We start from the raw sequence: 18,934 nt of genomic DNA, 5'->3' as shown, positions 1-18,934 counted from the left end.
ACATTTTCACATCACAAATCTAGGCCGAGTTAAGTTGCGCAGAATGATGACAAGACAGAAAGGGGTGAGGAGAGCTAGTCATTTTCCTTAGGAGTCAAGGAGTATTTTCAGTCCCAGATGTCAGTCCTGTAAGCCCATCCTATCCTGAACAAATTCCCTTTCTGCATTATCAAAACAAACTTAACAAATGACAAACAAATTTGGTCAGTGAAGGACGCACCAATTTCATAGCTGGTTTCATTGATGAGGTTATATCAACAATAAACAAGTGCAAAGATAACTGTGAGACGAGCGGATGAAAATAAATAAAATGGGCATTTCCGCTACGATATCAATATTAAACTCAAATATATCGACATTGTTCAAGTAAGTGCAATCAGTCAGAAACTTGGTCCATTTTTACAGTTTTGACCTGGAAATCGGTGTCATTTTCTAACGAACATAGAATAAGCCCTTCAAACAACCAATAAACATGATGACCGGTAAATAGAGCTACCGGTATTCATTTCGTGACCAGCACAAACTTCATTTTGGCTCCTTCAATTAAACTTTGCTGAATAAAAGCATTTTGCACTTCAGGCCTACTCGGCAGCAACTATCACAGCACACGTAGGCCTCTATGCGAGATATATAAAGGTATTAGTAGTCAACTGACAAGTAATGTCATCAAAACAACAGCCCAGACAAACACTAACACAAACTTGCCAAATTTAATATCCAGAATAAGTTATATTAGCCGTTTGGTGGGTACAAATGAACTCTTATCATGCTCTGTAAGAATTGAATATTTGCATTGTAAAGAATATAATGCTGCTGTTGATACAGGCTGATGATTGCCAGGCAATATCACAATACCACAAGTTCACAAAACACCTATCAAATGTAAGAATGCCACCAAATGGATTTATGTTATGGTTTACATTGTAACACCCAACCAGAGGTCTGCTGAAAAAAATTAACCAACGGTCGGCAAGAGAGGCAAATTGCAGAAAAGTTGTTTGTTCATAGTAGTATCACTTCTAATAATCACTGATGCTGGGTTGACATGCCAGCCTCAATTTCGCCTTCATTCGAAAGTTATACGAAAATCCCACCATCTCTTGCAAAGCACTTGACAAAGAAACAAGGCAAATCTAGTGACCTCAAACATTTCTGGCGGGAAACCTGTAAAAGATCGGCAATAAGGTTAAGGAAACTTGAAGAATAATTGCATTTTGTCAAATTGAATCTTTTTTTGGAATCAGGCAGATTTTTAAAAGACCCAGCTGAATTGTGAAAGACTACCAGGATGCCAAATCTACCCACTAAGTTGTAAAGGTGGGCAGAGCATAGGGTGGCAGAAGCACTTTGAAAGAAGTGCTAGATTCCCAACAAAGACCTTGGCAACAACTTGGTTCAGTTATAATCTACCGAATTGGTTGCGGTTACATTCTGGAATGGTCAAGACACTGGACAGACTCATTTATACATCTACACGTACTTTCCGGAAACAAACTACTGATAGTATAATGTGACTAGGGTCCACCATCTTCTAACTTAGTCAAGATGAAGCACAAAATGAGGACAAACAATTAGCACATTTCAAGCTGCACATTTTGGTCAAACAGAAAGGAGGGGCAATGTTTACAGCTGATGTCGATTTCAATCATCTTCAAATATCGATTTCTTAATTCCCTATCAGGCTGAAGGCTGTAACCGACTTTGCAATGAATCAAGCTCAACACAACACCACATTTTTGGCCTCTCTCTTTCAACAGCGCTGTAGAATATTACAACCCACGTTTTTCACACCAAGTACAGGACATGGAAAAAGGACATGCTATAAAAAATCCCTGAATTTGGCAATGCAACAGACAACTTCAAGAAACTGTCCCCTTGGTTAGATTGGAGAGGTTTCTTTTACAGAATACTTGTTCATCAGACAATTTATAAACAGTACATTATACAAACAGGGGACATTGGGAAAAGTTAGAAGATGGACGGTTAGGACATGATCATATTTACAAATGCTTAATACAATAGATACTTTCCTAACAGATCAACTAGCTTGATACACAGGGCGTCCTGGTGAAAAAGATGTGCAGAACTGCAGAAATAATGACATGAATGCAGACCCATTGAGGAAGCAACAATGTCACAATTGAAGCATATTTAACAAATAAACTTTTAGTTGAATTGTTTTTGTGATTGGTAATTCCCTCACTTCTCACCAATTAGTCCACTTTCCCCTTCCTGCACATATTTTCCGTATGCCCGATGACGACAGATTAAAAGAGAGTATTGAAATCAACAAGTTGATGGACACTTTGTACAATGATTACGATATCAGAATATAATTACCTTTGCACTTAACGATCAAATCAGATTTTTACGGATATGGATTTTGGGAATTGTTCTGAAACTGATGCCAGCCTTCCAATACAACCACTTGATCACAAATAGATATGGACGAAGTCCAGTCTCATCACTATCTCCACCTCTTACCTTAAGACTTTGAGACATATTCTTGGGAGTCAGTTTCAAACAATCACCTGGATTTTAGAATTTTAAACTACCAACTAATATCACCAAAACAAGCTTTTTTGTTGTTGTTTTTTAACCAAATTACAGTCCAGACAGCTATAGACTGCACTCACATACAGGTTTACTTTACAAATACACAGGCAAACTTCTGGCCATCTTACGATGAGATAGAGTAAAGAATAGGCCGACCTAGTTAACTCAACGGTTCAAACGATTCCATGTCAATTACATTGTCAAATAAAACTGGTGTCTTAACAAGTACCCCAGATCCCGTGACAATTTAAACTGACTTAAATAATCAAAACTTGAACCGAACAACAAATGTGACATCTCTTCTCACATGCAGTATTCTCTACTCTCAATTTCTCAAAATGTGATCAACATTAGGCTGAATAGGTTCTTCAACCACCATTATATTTACAAATGTATTTTATAATAAATACAACCTTCTACATCATTTTCAGACTAATTCATTCTGACTAGACACGTATTCGTCGCAGAAAAGACAACGAATTCCCATCAAGTCAAAATGATATGGACTGAATAATTGCAACCAACAGATTCACCCTCTACTAAAGACAAATTACAAAGATAATCAGCCATCTTAATGTATTTGGGTGAATTTGTCACAGAAAACTCAAGGTACAGAAATAATATCCACTAATCGCTACATGTCATCGAGCACGAGAGCACTACAGAGATGCAGAATTTTGCTCTTCTGATTGGATGATCCATCGGAGAAACTGAAATGTTCAAACTGGACGACACATCGTTACCCCACAACTTGTCTTGAGTCACACCAAGCAGACATGCAATGGACACACTCTAAAGTTGGCACTCCAATGCTTTGTGATTTGAAAACATACAACAGCGGGTTAAGACGACACCATGACGAGACAAGTGTATTTGGAAGATCACCCCCGATGATACCGCCTCTATCTAAATTCATCATCCTCGTTCCCTTGAATCACAATGTCATAACGGCCATTTTGAAATTTGTGAATATTCATGATCTTCCCAGAATGTGGCCTCCTTGTCAGACCTGTACTCCTAAGCCTACATACATACAATCACTTCAAACAATGATGATATTGCCACTGACACTCTTCAGTGTCTGGCTAGTTGACTGCTTCTGCATAATTCGCCGGATAGAGTCCGATGCGGCCATTCTTCCGTCCTTTACACCAACCCTGTTCATCTTCGTCACTGAGCTTGGAAAATATGTCGCCTGAAACAAAAGAAAATAGGTTCAATAAATTTGGTTTGGAGTGTTTTATGGTCTTTTTCTCCAGTTCATAGGTATTTGACTTTGCCCTGCTCTGCCTAACTCGGTTCATTTAACTGTAACTTCAGCACATTAACATGAAAAATCGGTCTCCTTTTGGCATGAGGGACATTTCACATCACCACATACTAACCTGCTTTGAACTCTAATTCATCCTGTTCGACTGCCGAATAATCGTACAAGGCTCGTACGGGTTGGCCCTCCGTTCCGTCATCTGTGAGGTCGTACTCCACCTCAAGGTCATCACCAAACGGGTTCTGCGGGTTCACTCTGCAAAGATTAAAACTTGGTTATGACCATAAAATTCAAAGTCCGAGTATGGGGACCAACAAGACTTAGAAGACAAGCTGGAAGAAATATGACAAAGTTGGATCAGAGTTAAGCAAATTATTTATCATAACACATATAAGCAAAGAAACTTTGCCAGGAGTGAAGAACCATTTTTGATATTTTTCAATATAGATTCACATTGACATTATATTCAAGATTAATTACAAGGACTGGACTTACATCGTACAAAAAGGAACAAAAAATGTTACAAGATACCCAAAAAAAAAAATGTTTTGCTGTTGATAATGCTTGTTATTTGGTAAGGATGGGAAGTCTTTCTGTAACATGCAATACAGGGTAAATGTCAATTGCTGCATGACTGTCAACTGGCAACATGAACATTTTCAAAATATCACTAAAAAACTTTGTCCACAAAAAACACAGTTTTTCCTGTATGTTAAAAGCAACGAAACAAAATGCAAATATGTCTAAAAGATTGACTGACAAAACAAACAAGCAGAACCATGAACAAATGAAGCCTTCATGCAAGCCATGCAGACCGACAGATAGGTGTACTAAAACACCACCTCAAAACAGATCACGCAACTATAACTGACATTATTGCCGTATTGGAGAGAGCTTTATTGGTCAACAGGTTTGCCAAAGTTGAGAAGGACCTGTCAGGGATAGAGTCCGAATGATTGGTGGGGGCGTGCCACGGCCCCAAGGTGACATGGCCATCCAAAAAGTAGATCAGGTAGAATTGAAAATGAAAATGAACTGATAAGTTGGGCTAAATGTACAAAATAGGTCTGTACATACGACATAACTAAATGGTATGACAGCATACAAGACAATACTAAGTTTTTCCGCCGAGTGATTTTGTTTTTTGACTACCTTCAGGGACATGCCGTGACTTGTTCATGCAATTTTCATTCAAAAACTGAAAATAAACACATGCGATGTCCAAACTGTCACTTTTACATCAACATAGACTTGCTTGCAAGGAAATGTACAGCCAAGGAGTTGTTCACCTTTATCATGCGAAGGAGACATGAGGACTATGGTGCGTTTCAACAAAATGCATGCGATACAGTGATAAAACTGAGCAAATCATAAAGGGCATATCGCTCGATGGGAAGGAATATGACATTCTCAAGCTGGGTGTACTGTATTATCATTGGAAGCTGATAGGCCATTCAGTGAGTGTTGGCAAAAAAAGAGTCAAAAACAACGAATTAAACTTCATTTCACATGACTTTGGGCATACAAATAATATGACTCAAGATCATCATCCCCAATTCTGGATACTATTTCAATAGTAATAGCTAACCATTGCTTGTTATTTCCTGTCTAAGAGTACATTCACCCATATTTTGAACAGCAGTCAGAACAAGTATTAATAATACTGTAGCACTCCCTGTAGTCCTGCCTTTGTGGCCAATGCCCATTTATTGCAGGGTGCTGCATTTAGACTGTGCCCTTTTTGGCCTGCCTTTCCACATTTCTAGTTTGAACAGCGTACCCCAAGTAATGTGAAACAAGCAAGAGGAAACCGAAAGGAGTAGGGAAAGGGTGTTGGCTGTAAGGCAAGTCAGTCTGCATTTCCATGCCGTTAGGGTAGATACTTGGGCATTACTGACTTTGACTGAGCATCTGGCGTAGGCGTCTTGTCATCGGTACCGAAGGGATTTAGGGAATGGTCATAGGAAGGTATTCTTGGCCGCCTGAAAGAGTCAAAGTTGTTATTGGTGAAAACATGAAGTTATACACCTGTTCATGACATCACAACAAGAGCAATCCAGGAGAAAATGTACATTAGCTTCTCCTTCCACTACCGAAAAGTCAGGTTATGTACGGCAAAAACAGCGACAAGGAAAAAAGACATTCAGAGGTGACTGATTCAATATTTTCTAAGAATTATTAATATCAACCGTCAGCAAGAAGAATGTACTTTAGAATAAATCAAACTTTTTCACATTTGCAGACACAGTTTATTGACTATAGGCATGTATATTTAACTTATCAGTCAGCATCCCATCTTTCTGTTTGACTACGTCTAATCTAGAGCATGCTCGCCATGCTTTCAATGCATTTATTACAGTATCAAGCCTTGGCTATTGCAAAAGCCTCGTCAAGGGGAGGGGCTGTAAATCAACTCGATATCCCAGTAGAAAGAACATTGAAAAACAAACGAGTGGTGACTCATGAAATAATCTTCAAATATTCCATTAAGGGTTCAAGGTACTTAAAATTGGGTGTCTCATAGTTTGTATGTTCTAGCCAGACTTATGTATACAAGAATGGCCCGGAAGGCCTGCTAATTGTGGCACAAGTAGGGAATAATGAGTGACCTATCCCATCATGTTTTATTACTAGACATGCACAACTGAGCGGCTTGAGTGTCCTAAATGCCCTTCATCTAGGTGCAGTCTATATTGTTGTCAGAATTGCAATCTGGTTCAATTTAGAGCAAATTGAGAACTGTCACAAGAACAGGATGCAATCTAATTAAAATTACCGTAAATAGGCCCATCTGCCGGGCAACAGTATAATCATGTCACCAAATACAATCCTGTCTGAATTGCATGCAGTACCACTGCCATGCTAAGCACTCATTTCCATTAGAGCCCACACTACTCTAAAATGATCAATAATCTTAACCAGTAATTCAAGCACTGATTTTGATTTGTGCTAGTTTCAAACAGAGACTGACTACGGTACCCATTGCATTTGCTGGAAGCACTATGTGCATTCATTTCAAGCCTAGACATGCTTTAGTCGTATTTACGTCCGAGGCGGTAGATCGACTTCATACGCTGGGTTCCGATGAGCCTCGACATGCTGGTGGTGTTTGGGGTTAATTAGAGGAGTTAATTTTTCACTCGGATTGGAACTGCAAGAGGCAGAAAGTAAATTAATCAATTGTATATTGACAATTTGAACTCTGGCCTATAAACAAGCAGAGGCCAGGCGAGATCGACAAGTAAGCAATCTTGTCAAAAAGACTTTGCTTAAAAAAAATACTGATAAGACGCTGAACATTTACAGTGAGATTTGCTAATTTGTTGGTCTAGGGCTTACTGAGTCCAAAGGCAATCACCTTAGAATTCATGCAGCCAACCTGGCCTCTCTCCAAACACATTCCTACACAGAGCGTTTATTTAGAAACCTTAAATCGCATCACATCGCTATCTTAAACCCAAAACACTATGAACATCACTCATGTATCGACTTTTGAACTACAGAATTTAAGCCGTAATTTCGAATGAAATTTAGCCTTGAATTGATAAGCATGGCCATGAATTAGAATTTCTGATCTATACCCCGATGACATGTGACCATCCTACTGAATCACATCGATCAGGTCTATGGTTCACACTGGGATTTGAATATTTTCATCTTCAAAGGACACCATGTATGCTGAGGATTCAAGTTTACAGGAGGTGAGCATGGTAGTGGTGTAGTAGCAAAAAGCCTCCACTATAACTGAGAGGCTACTGGTTGGATTTTTACTGAAGCATCAACTGGGAAATCATTAGCAGCTCTTAAACAATATTGGGCAAATCTCCAGAACTGAAAAAATGCAATCTGTATATTAGTAAGGATGCAAATGACAGATGAACTGAATTATTGTATTGGATGCATTAGTACATCTGAGCAATACAAAAGATGAAAGACACCATCTGATACCATCTGATGTATATCAAAGCGTGTACAGGATGTGTACTGGTAGCTAATCCCTAAATTGGCACATCTGTCGACCTGGGCTTTGATCGAAATTGTTTTCCAACAGTGTGTTGAAGTCACTGTGACGTACTGTATCTTTTTCTAAATCTGTCAAACGTAAAGTTCACACTAGACATGCTGTTTGAAGCATGCTCAGAATAGGGAAGTCAGAATAAAGGTTGGTGGAACTCAAAGACAAAACCCTATTCAAAGATTTGATAGAATGAAAATAAAATGTGTAAAAACATTTCCCGACTTCAGTATCTACAAATGTGACCAGCTCAGTGAACACAAATGATTAGTTAAGAGTCAGTAGAGGCAAAATGCATTTCTACTTGAGTCTCTACGAATTCAAACCATGCAAATTCACGGTAAACGCAGGCAGATTTACGTTTCTTTGTCGCAGCGTTCGGACCGGGAATTTTCACTGATGTCTTCACTCGAATCGTACGCAAAATTTTGGTGGGCAGTGGAATTTTTGGACTCTTTGGACTCTTTTCCCGACCACGTGAACGGGTTGAGTTTGGGGTTATATAGAGATAATGACTTCTTTTTCCTACTGGAAAGCAATGGGTTAAAATGATATGGTAATGGTTGATGACTTCGTGACAGTTAGTTTTTAAACGGGAAGTGTCCAACTACGATATTTTGACAGCGAAAACTTTCCTGAAACACCTTTGAGAAGAAAGAAACCACACATTACCCATCAGGGACTATACTACCAATGTGACAACATCTCATTCTACACCACTAACAATTACAAAACCACATCCACGGACCAATCCAATCCATGACCATGAATTTCATCAAAGAGTAAGACTAAATGCTGCGGAGACTATATCTCCTGCTACACCAAAATACTGATACTTACGATGATGAGGCATCTGGCAGGGCAGACTCCACGGTAACGCTCTGAGTTTTCGATACATAGTCCTTAGTATATTCCTGTTTGTTTGTATAGGAGGCGTTATCAGAGCCCGTGTCCGACACATGGCTTGGAGTTTTGTCATGATGCACGTAATTTTTTAACATAATTTCGTCGCCATCTCTTCCTCCTTTCATAAATGACTTGCCCCGTTTATCCGATATCTGCGCTTTCACTTCAGGTGAGAATTCCTGAAAAATAACAGTTTTTCTTGATTACGAACTTGTGCTTGAATTTCATGACACACATTTTCTTACTTCAAATTCACCTGTTCCCTTGGTCACACCAACAACGTCACTTTTTCATTCCCTGGCCCTGTATGTGAAAGAAACAATACCCTCCTTCTTTGAAAGTTTTGCCTGCAACTTTCACGAACCCTGATTTCGTGCTCTATCTTTTTCGTGTAGAAAAAACTTACTTCAAATACTGGCCAGCTCATTGGCATGTCCACGCCATGATTCTGTGACCACCACCTCAAGTCCATGTTATAATCTGCATTACCGATTGTGTTGTACAGATCTCCATAGATCCTTGGGAATCTGCAGAAGAAACAGGCTTTGATAGTTATCAACCGATAGTTTACCAACCACAAACTGTAAAGCTACAAGTTGTCAATTTCACCTACTTTACTTTGGCAGTGGAATTAATTTCATGTTTGCTACCAAAACGTATTGGTCTGGCTGCATCAGAGTGGAAATTTTAGCAAGTTATGATAAAAGCGGAGAACATTACTCAGACACAGACAAAGATCGTATTATTCAAACCATATACATTGTAGTTTGGAGTTCCCATCAAGTATCAAGTCTGGCTGGATGTTTGACATGCAAGGTGGAGGAGCATGAAAATGACCCGGATGACGGATTAACAATGGAAGAATGTCCAACTTACTCTTCATTGTCGCTAATATTGAGGCATTTGTGGACACCGTACAACATCTCCTTAAAGAACTGTAGTCGTTTCTGTTCGGAGTCCTGACACTGGTCGAACACATCTTTCATTTCTTCTATGTATTTTGCATTATACGAGTTAAGGTCGGCGAGTGCAGCGTTGTATTTATCTTTCGTTATTTCCACTTCTCGTTCGCATTTGTCAACCTTGTCGCTTAACTTTTTCACCTGGAAAATATAAATATGATGTTATGAAATCTGACTTTGTGTTAAAAGTGGGGCCAGTTGCATTCGGTTGTCTGATCTGTCCAGGTTTTTTACAAGTGAGAGGAGATTGCAAGAAATTTAAGACACACTTTCATCAAGCAAAGTTTTTCTCACTCTACAAGTACAAATACAATTAAGAAGTGCAGGATTGCCAGGAAATGTACATCTGTGCAAAATTCAAAACACTTTTTGGAAGGCATAAAAAGAACAGTAAAGGCCATGATAGGCTGATGGTATAGATTATTCATTTTGATATTGTCTATGAAATGAAGGAGCTTAGGTTGTGTAGTAATGAGATGGACTGGGACTGGGGTGGTCAGTGGCATGGTTAGAGCCCTGGGCTTGTAATCAGGACCAGGAGATAATTTTGGATAGTTGAAAGCACATCTCAATCGACCCGATTTCCAAAATCCATTTTTTTAAATATTAAGATGAACTTAATTGTCTTTTTACATGCTCTCCCATTAGAATTTGAATGGCAGCCATTTCTATTAATCAAAAGTAAACTGAAGCGAACTATTGCGGGCTTTTAGATGTTGAGAAATTTGTCACATCACTTTTTTTCAATTATCACCCTTTTCAAAAAAACCTCTGAAATGATACTGATATGCAAGATATCTCAACATCTAGAGGCAACCTAAAAGTTAAAAGTGCCCAGCCCAAGAGCCAGCATTGGTAGTAACATCATTAGAATCTGCCAAAGGTATTAGTGTGGAGTCCATTCCACCACTACATGCATCCCTAACAAAGTGCAGTTAAAAGGAAATATTTCGAAAGCTTACAAAAACTGACGATTTTAATTTTCAAAAAAGGAACTGAAAATGTTTTAAAATTTGTAAACTTAAGCCTTTTTCTTACACGAGATTCTGATCTGCTGTTTCTCTTCTGGAAATAGATGCCCACACAGTTTTAGATATGCTAGCTTACTTTGTTAATTGGTACGCTTCTTACTCCAGGAATTCATCTTCCGTTAACTCAATTGAAATCAAAATTTGCAATATAACGCTCTACAAGTACCACTTGGTCAGAGGACATAATAACCTATAACAAGTACCCAGAAATGAATGTCCAACTCTACTTGTGAGAGGACAGATTCACCAAACACGGATTTTTGGTTTCAAAAATTATTTCTTGCCACCATCTTTCCCACTCGTCACCATTGCTTTAGTCCATCCCAACTGGTTCCCCTACCTGTTCTGGTGAAATAGATGAGTCGCCCTCAGCATTCATCTTCTGTAATCGGGCTGATTTTTCTGTCTTACAAGCCGAATGATAATCCTTGCGACCCTTGACAACCTTTGATAGTTTCTTCGCCCATGGTTTTTGTGCCTGTGAAAGAATGTTACAGAGTTTAAATTGCATACTAGCACCGCATTCGTGGAGTGGCATGGCCCATAATTGAACCAACTTTTTTCAGTAGACAATACCTTCCAAAGGATTCTACCTCTGGCCTTTGGTCTCAGGCCTAACAACCCCAACTGGTGTGTATGCATTGTGACATGACAAAAATCCCACCCACTGGGTGAAATATACCTTCTGGAGTCCGGAACTCCTTCAAGTGCAGAGTACATGCTACAGACTTTTATAACCAACTCGTTATCCAAGATCAGGGAGTGAATACAGTGAAGTTGTCGTTGTGGAAAAGCAACCAGCAATGAAAGCTGCATAGGAACACATGACACAAGGGGTTAATCTGATCTCCTCATTATCGGAGATTGAGCACTAATTGGGTCTTTATTCTTGTTGCCTTTTGTACCACTTATAATGATATCCTCCAGGTGGTTTGTTTTCAAAGGTTTGCACAGGGTGACTCTGAGCATAAGGATTGAAAGTCAACAGCAGTGGCCAGCTCTGCCTTTCTCTCATGAACTTGAGGAACCAAGGTAATATGCTGAGATCATCAAGATTATGCACTCACTCTTCTAAAGTTATCATCCATGTCCTTCGACTCCTTCATCACACCCATCATGTTTTTATGGAAGTGCTCCTTCTGCCACTGCTTAATCGTCGGGAGGACCTCGTTCATCAGTTGACTTCTGACGTCCAGGTGAATGTCGCACAATCGCTCAGCCTCCCGCATCACTCCGTTCCAGGCTGCTTCGGTCGTACCATACTCAGGACCTGTGGACGAGTTTACATTTAAAACAAGGGCCACGTAAAAGAAATACAGTGGAGCCTCCTTATTTAGGACACACTCTCTATTAAGGACAACCTCTCTATTAAGGACACTACTTTTGGTCCTAAATTGCTTGGCAGGGGAAGTGGAGAGGCACATAGATTGGCCAATATCACAAGACATGATACTGATAGGCACCAACAAAGAATACACTAGCAACCAAGCCAAGGCTTTTGCATTGTAAGGGTCTCATCCACGGTATGGAGCAGACGATTTTCACCTTACCACTTTTTATATGATCTGTCCATTTTTTTGACCACTGCCTCAAATTCTTGGCATACACTTTTTCAATGTCGCTACGTTCCTGGATGAGGGTCATGAGATCATTACATAATCGATCCTCATCTTGTATCCGCTTGACTGTACGTTTGTATTGGCCAACCTCCCAAAAACTGTCGGAGCTCGGCGTGACCTGGTCATCAATCACTGACATGGTGACTCGATCATGTAAACATTAGACTGAAATGAGAAAAGAATGAGAATTTTTAGGATCGGCCATTTTCGAATCATGTTTTGGAATTGAAGAAATATGACACACCGGAAAGTGAAAATATTCTTCTGAGATTTTGTACTTTGGCTGTTCGAAGGACAGTAGACCTTCTTGTCATATTACAATACGTCGAGGGGGGGGGGTCAGCCTACATGACTCATGGGCAAACTCAGATTGTAGTTGATCAGTTGAGAGAACCATTGAAGTTAAGAGGTAAAAGAAATATACAGTGAAGTACCTCCACCAGGTGCCCAAACATCAATTCAGCCAAGCTGGTAGATCTGATTCAGTTTACTCTCAACAAATTCCAGTACAATGACTAATAGTATTTCAAAGGGACTTTTTTATCGAGATTAGCAATAGCGGCAGGTGTACTACAAAGTACACATTCAGGTCGAATGTGGAAATGAAAACTTTCGCCTTTTATGTTTGGTCCTCCTAGTTGACTTTCTCATACGATTCCAATCGCACTTCTAAACTTAAATGTGTACAAGAAGCAAAATATCAGGATTTTGGGCAGGAAGAGAAAGATCTTCAGCGATGTCTCAGTGATGGGGAGACAACCTCTTTTATGTTCCCTCCTTTGAACCAGAAGGTCAAACACTACAACACAGACATGATGGCACTGCTCACAATGTTACCTGAATACCAAACCACAATTCCCGATTTAGAAGACAAGGTTTCTTCCTGTATAACAGCCCATTAGCCTTTGGCCATGTGGCCCAAGTGAACAGCGAGATCTGCCTTGTTAGTCTGTAATACAATTGTTTTCACCTTCCTTAAAAGGACAAGCATGGATAGACCAAACGTACCTTGCATGCAACAGCTCTCACAGCTACAATACAACCATGGAAAATAAAAACAAAAGCCAATAATATCTTTACAAATACTCAGAACAGGGAACTGCAGCATATGGCAATTACACCAATTATGCTTCCTGCGTCAGTGGACCCAACAAGCTGATGTCATCACTGCTCTGCAGCCCAAGGGCGCAAGTGGTGTGTGGTGATAAGCCAGATCATGATATTAGCAGCTCTATATCATAGCAGCTGATATCACACCATGAAAACCTACAGGGTACGACAACGGTTTTTAAAGGTATGCGCTCGTTCTTGAAAGTTATGATGACAGTGTCATGAATGTAAACAGGAGCACTATTCTAATGGGAGTCATAGTTGGTGTAGTGTATTGGGGTCTTGCCCATTTCACCATAGCCAATCATTTCTTGCCGAACACATTCAAACGGAAGAGAGAAATCTGTTATTTCTATGTATCATTCTACATGTATGTATGCTATATACAGTAGAACCTCTCTATTAAGGACACCCTCGGGACTGACAGTTGCTGTCCTTAATATAGAGGTGTCCTAATTAGAGAGGTCAAATTGAATGGAAACGACTAATTTGGGACCAAAACTAGTGTCCTTAAAAGAGAGGTTGTCCTTAGTACTAGTAGGAAGGTGTCCGCTAAGGGAGGTTCCAGTGTACTACACAAAACATATTTGACATTTATAGGATTGTGATGAGAATGCTTAGAATGTCATGAATGATAACATTGACTATGAGCACACTTCCATATAATCCTATTGATGCCATTGTACCACATATTAGTTAACCAACCAATAACTGAGTCAAATAATAGGTCTATTTCCTTGAATGGATTACAACATGCGCCCTGTGCACTCAATACCTAAACAAAGCAAAAAAGGACGTCAGTTGTGTGTATGGTCCAGCTGCTGTTTGGAATTGACTTCATTATTTCGAATTTCAGATCCACCCATACGAGTCACTAAATTGCATCAACATTCATTTGAAATATGTAATTTATCATCTTTTTTTTAGTCCTCGATCAGCACAAACCATCTTCCCAACACCGCTAATGGGAGTTACAGGATGGGCATTTTTATGAGAAACTGTCACCAAATGATAAATGGTGGCAACACATTTGAACCTACATACATGCACACAAAGACATACTATAGTTTTGGCCAAGGCAGTGACTGTTGATAGTATCTCCAGTGAATGAATACATGGTCTTGTGGTCACACAAGATTTTATTGATCACCCATAGCCATCAGTAAGTATGTAAGGCATTTGAAAGAAGCCACTGGATGGGCGGTGTTACAAATGATGTGCACCTGCATACATGATTGATAAGTATGCATGATTGTGCTGTGTTGGAGGCTATTTCCTTGATCGTCTTTACATAGTGAGGGGACAATCTCAGAGTCAGACAAAGCAGAAGTCCAATGCACAACAAGACCCAAGTTTCCCCACACAACATTGCATGTGGGGCACCCAACAAAAGAAAGAACACTTCTAATAATTCCTGCAATTTTATCTTTTCACCATGCAGATCTGTGAGTGTGATATCCGCCGTTAGGCGTTATCAACCAAATATGATCGGGTGAGGCACCTCCTCTAACTGAACATTTTCAGGGTGAAGAGACCTGTTGAAGGAATCATAAATTGCACAATGGAAATCATGCAAGGCTGAAAAGCGGATGTGATGAACTCACACCTAGGCAATCCGAGGAACCTATTTCACCAAGGAAGGTCAACACAGATTGCAAGCTCTTTCATGTCTCATGTTCTACTCAAGGTTAGACTCATTTGAAATGTTTGATGAACAAATCTTATTGTTTATGAAAGAATTCTCTGCGTAAAGACAGACGTCACAGAGGACTGTGTGATATTTTGATACATGAAAACAGACACCGAATCCAGGGCATTTCCTGCGAGTAAGTTAGAAGGTTTCGTCTTGCACAAATACTCCCCAGGCAGATAGAGCACTGTGCATAAAGAACAGTTCTGAGAAAGTGGTCATGACCGAGGGTTAGCATTCACCGTATTTAGTCCTGCAGGAGACCGGCTGAGGGGCCTGGGTGACCTTAAACCAGTCATCTAAACCCAAGAAAAAAACCAAAAAAATTGCAAAAGTGGCATAATTCTCCAAAAGGGAGTTACATACTTGTTGGAACAACTGTTGGATGTTCACAACAAATCAAGAGCTTTGCACAGGGAGTAGGGCCTACTTCAAGTTTGGTAGTGTACAATACAGTAGTGTATATGCCAGCTTGGTATTTAGGTTAACCACAAACATGCAAACCCTGTGCACTTCATTCACTGCAAGTGTAAGCATGGGTAGGAATAACTTCACCTTTGGATTTCCTTCAAATTCAAGTACGAGTCTAGACATGACAGTTTCTCATGTGTAAGGAAAGGAAAAGACTGAGTCCATTTTCCTTTTCCTGTTTCCTGGTTCTCGAACAATTGATGGCTAATGTTTCAAAGCAAATATCCGTGTGACACTGATGAACCCCGGTGTTGCAGCAAGCTAAAGAACTGCATGATGACTAGAGTCTGTGATAGGCTAAACAATTGGATATTTTAACTTGAATGCTAGAAAGTTTACAAGTAAACAGCCACACCCCGGACAAAGTTTTAATCAGTGCGCTTGGTATCAGCCAAATACCACAACAGGGATAACGGTTTTAACCGTAGCTGTTAGTGGTCAACATTCATTGTCTGCAGCAAGGGCAGAAATATGATCTGAACATGTATTCAGATTGACTCCGAAAGCTGGACCTAAATATAAGACATGGGAGAGCAACACCCCTTCCCGAATAACCACACTAAAATCAAACATTATCTATTTACAGTTCATGCAATATTCTGATTTGATATGTCGGCCTACATAGTCAATCTAGCTTAATGTTGTAATATGACAATAGCATGGTTGGTACGTACGTATGTGTGCATTTAGGCCAGAACATGGAAGCCTGCAAGTAGCTGTGTTCAGAGTGCAAGGCATCAGTAGGACTTCCAGTAACACATTGTACAAGGAAATTTCACTGAATGATGTACTTCCAATCCAAGCCAAAAAATCATCTTATTCTTATCAAACTTCATGTTCAATCGAACCTCTCAAGAGCGATTATTACATTGGAACATCAACAACATCCCGAAAGGTCAAATGTTAAAAAGGTTTTTGATTTCTTGCTGTGAAAATAAAGCTGGCATCAAAACATGATGCAGTGTCAATTGTCAAGGTGTATAGAGTTGGACACCAGGGGCTTTTATTCATGGTTCAAAGCTTCAACATTCCTAATGCAATGTCTGATGCCATCAGTTTTTCAGGGATAACACGTACACGTACATGTACTTTGGTGCAACAGGGTTATTGACGTCATGACTGATATCACCATATATAGCTACCTGCCGGTACACTAGCCTTGTGCACTGCATGCACATGATACACAGAAGAGAAACCTACACTTCCAGCACTCCTCTACGCCAGGATAATATTTCGGCTCCGCTCAATAATAGGCGATCATAGCCTTCAGGATCAATAATGCAGAGCCCGATTGATTTTGATAAGTCAGAAATCGGATTGATCATTCGGGTGTAGTCAAGATATCAAAGACAAGATCGGCTATTATTAATATTGGAGATATTACTGTCACCTGAAAGGTGTGTGTGATGGTGCATTACAGTTGGATTTTGACCATTCTCTAGCAGTATAGAACTAAGAGTGATGTGCTTTGATATTAGCATATGACAAGGAACATCACACATGATACATACATCTACATGTATTTGGCACTGCATACTGTACACAATGACACAAGGCAAAACTGGAAGTAATCTCAAGATATCAAGTCGCTCATGATGTGCTGACCGAACAGGAAATCATGCACAGAAGAGAATCTGTCACAGGAGCTTCATTTCCACTAAAATTCCACAATAAAATCACATATACAATGAAGAGAATATGTCACGTGATATGCTTGAGAATTCTCTCTGCCTTTAAAAAAATTGCGCTATACTGCACTGTATCATGCATGCATCCTCAATCAATCGCTGGGGTTGTGAAACTTTTAAGGTAACTAATGAACTGGTATGCAGGCAACCACTCACACTGGTGATGAGTGTTAAGGCATGAATTTGTTATCCCACTCAATTACCAACTGCAGGAAATAACTAGGCACTTTCATGTTACCAAACAACCCTGTCATGCAGGAGAAGTTATTTTGTTTCCTCTGCTGTTGGAACTTGGAAGGAAGTCATTAGACTCTGTATCAATACACTGTGACTAAGAAGTGAAGCAACAAGTCTGTCCAGCCCTGAAAAGAATGTTTTTGTTTCTTCATTGAATATGACATTCAAGACAATATGACACAACTTTCTGTTTTTCAAGTCACTTAACAGTCAGGACTCAGATAACCGTATAATTTTAATTGCTGGGTAGGCCTACTAGTTTCCATGACGACAGAAACCTGAAACAGATGATCATGCCTTCATCGAAATACATGAAAGACTTCCTACCTGAAACGAGAGCAACGACATCAATTGTACACATACGCCCCTCATTTGATTGGCTCATACGGACAGTGTAGCAGCAGCCACCACCTTTGGCCTTTTCTAACTCTAAGTTTAAAGAAGACTAAGAAGAAAAGCCAAAGGCAAAGCCAAAAGGGGAGTGCTGGATGCGAGTGGGCAAGCATGGCAAGAGCTGATTCAGTGAATGTACAAATCATTTGAATGTGTAACTTAGATAAACAGCAGCAGGTAACATCCATGTAATCCCATCTCACACTGAAAAACATGCCATGTACAGCCTACAAGGACTGTATGTAGGCTACTACATCATACATCAGCCACTCAAATGTCAACTTTTGACAAGCGGAAAATGGAGTGGTATTAAATGTTGGATTTCGCAAAGATTACGAGAAGCTATTCAATGACAATATACTTACTTAAAAGAAAACGACAATAGGCTTTTTCACGCGCCTCAGATGCTTTCATATATGAGCGATTCCACTTGAAAAGTGTGTTTTTAATGGACAAATCTTCCAGGAAACTACAAATCGAGTTCAAAATGGTGGTTTCGTGGGTGGGGTGAACTTCGGGCTTCTTGCGCTGCGATTGGGCAAAATAACATAAAGAAATAATGAATCTGAACAATTAAAAAACGACACGTATTTGACCATACAAAAACAATAAACTTCAATTTTATTGATATAAATCTGATTGATTTAGGTTAAATAATTATCCCGCACAAATTGTTTCAACCTCGACTACAAACTCGCCCCAGTGCCGAAATTTAGGTATCACTAGCCAGTGGTGACCAGGTCGGGATTGTACCCTCCCCGCACCGGCTAGTGAGACCTTAGGTCTCACTAGCCGGTGCGGAGGCTAGGCCTACCTGCCTCCAAAACTGACGCGACGTCATTTCATGCATACCCCTGTTCCAACGGCTGTAGACTTGGCAGTACCCTACTCTCACACAAACCTATACATTTCTGAATAGCTTGTCACTTCTTGAATACATCTGGCCAAGTTTCAACGTCGTCTAGACACCTTTATTTCACCTTCAAATT

General features: G+C 39.8%; 1 protein-coding gene across 4 annotated transcripts; it reads right to left on the bottom strand.

The window, feature by feature from the left end:
* Positions 1-47: 47 nt before the first annotated feature.
* Positions 48-18,446, bottom strand: LOC135492249 (protein kinase C and casein kinase substrate in neurons protein 1-like). Of its 4 annotated transcripts, none has more exons than XM_064778591.1 (11): positions 18,311-18,446; positions 12,288-12,521; positions 11,805-12,007; positions 11,078-11,215; positions 9,621-9,847; positions 9,151-9,271; positions 8,679-8,923; positions 6,870-6,974; positions 5,722-5,805; positions 3,942-4,078; positions 48-3,751 (listed from the first exon to the last, which is right to left on the bottom strand). In XM_064778591.1, the coding sequence occupies exons 2-11, from the start codon at positions 12,493-12,495 to the stop codon at positions 3,642-3,644; spliced, it is 1,578 nt and encodes a 525-aa protein (XP_064634661.1). In that variant the 5' UTR covers positions 12,496-12,521; positions 18,311-18,446; the 3' UTR covers positions 48-3,641. The 4 variants fall into 4 exon arrangements, with proteins under 4 accessions (XP_064634661.1, XP_064634662.1, XP_064634663.1 ...); XM_064778592.1 differs by lacking the exon at positions 18,311-18,446 and adding an exon at positions 13,194-13,216; XM_064778593.1 differs by lacking the exon at positions 6,870-6,974.
* Positions 18,447-18,934: the final 488 nt, after the last annotated feature.

Source organism: Lineus longissimus, chromosome 8 (genome assembly GCF_910592395.1).
Source record: "Lineus longissimus chromosome 8, tnLinLong1.2, whole genome shotgun sequence".
NCBI lineage: Eukaryota > Metazoa > Nemertea > Pilidiophora > Heteronemertea > Lineidae > Lineus > Lineus longissimus.
Note: the sequence above shows the minus strand (reverse complement) of the source record. Positions and strands in the feature narration are given on the sequence as shown.

Coding starts and splice junctions, on each gene's coding strand:
- LOC135492249 (XM_064778591.1), bottom strand. CDS start 12,495: ATGTCAGTGATTGATGACCAGGTCACGCCGAGCTCCGACAGTTTTTGG. Junction 4,079..5,721: donor ACGCCAGATGCTCAGTCAAA/GTCAGTAATGCC, acceptor TAATCTTTGCAG/AGTGAACCCGCAGAACCCGT. Junction 3,752..3,941: donor TGAATTAGAGTTCAAAGCAG/GTTAGTATGTGG, acceptor CTTTTGTTTCAG/GCGACATATTTTCCAAGCTC.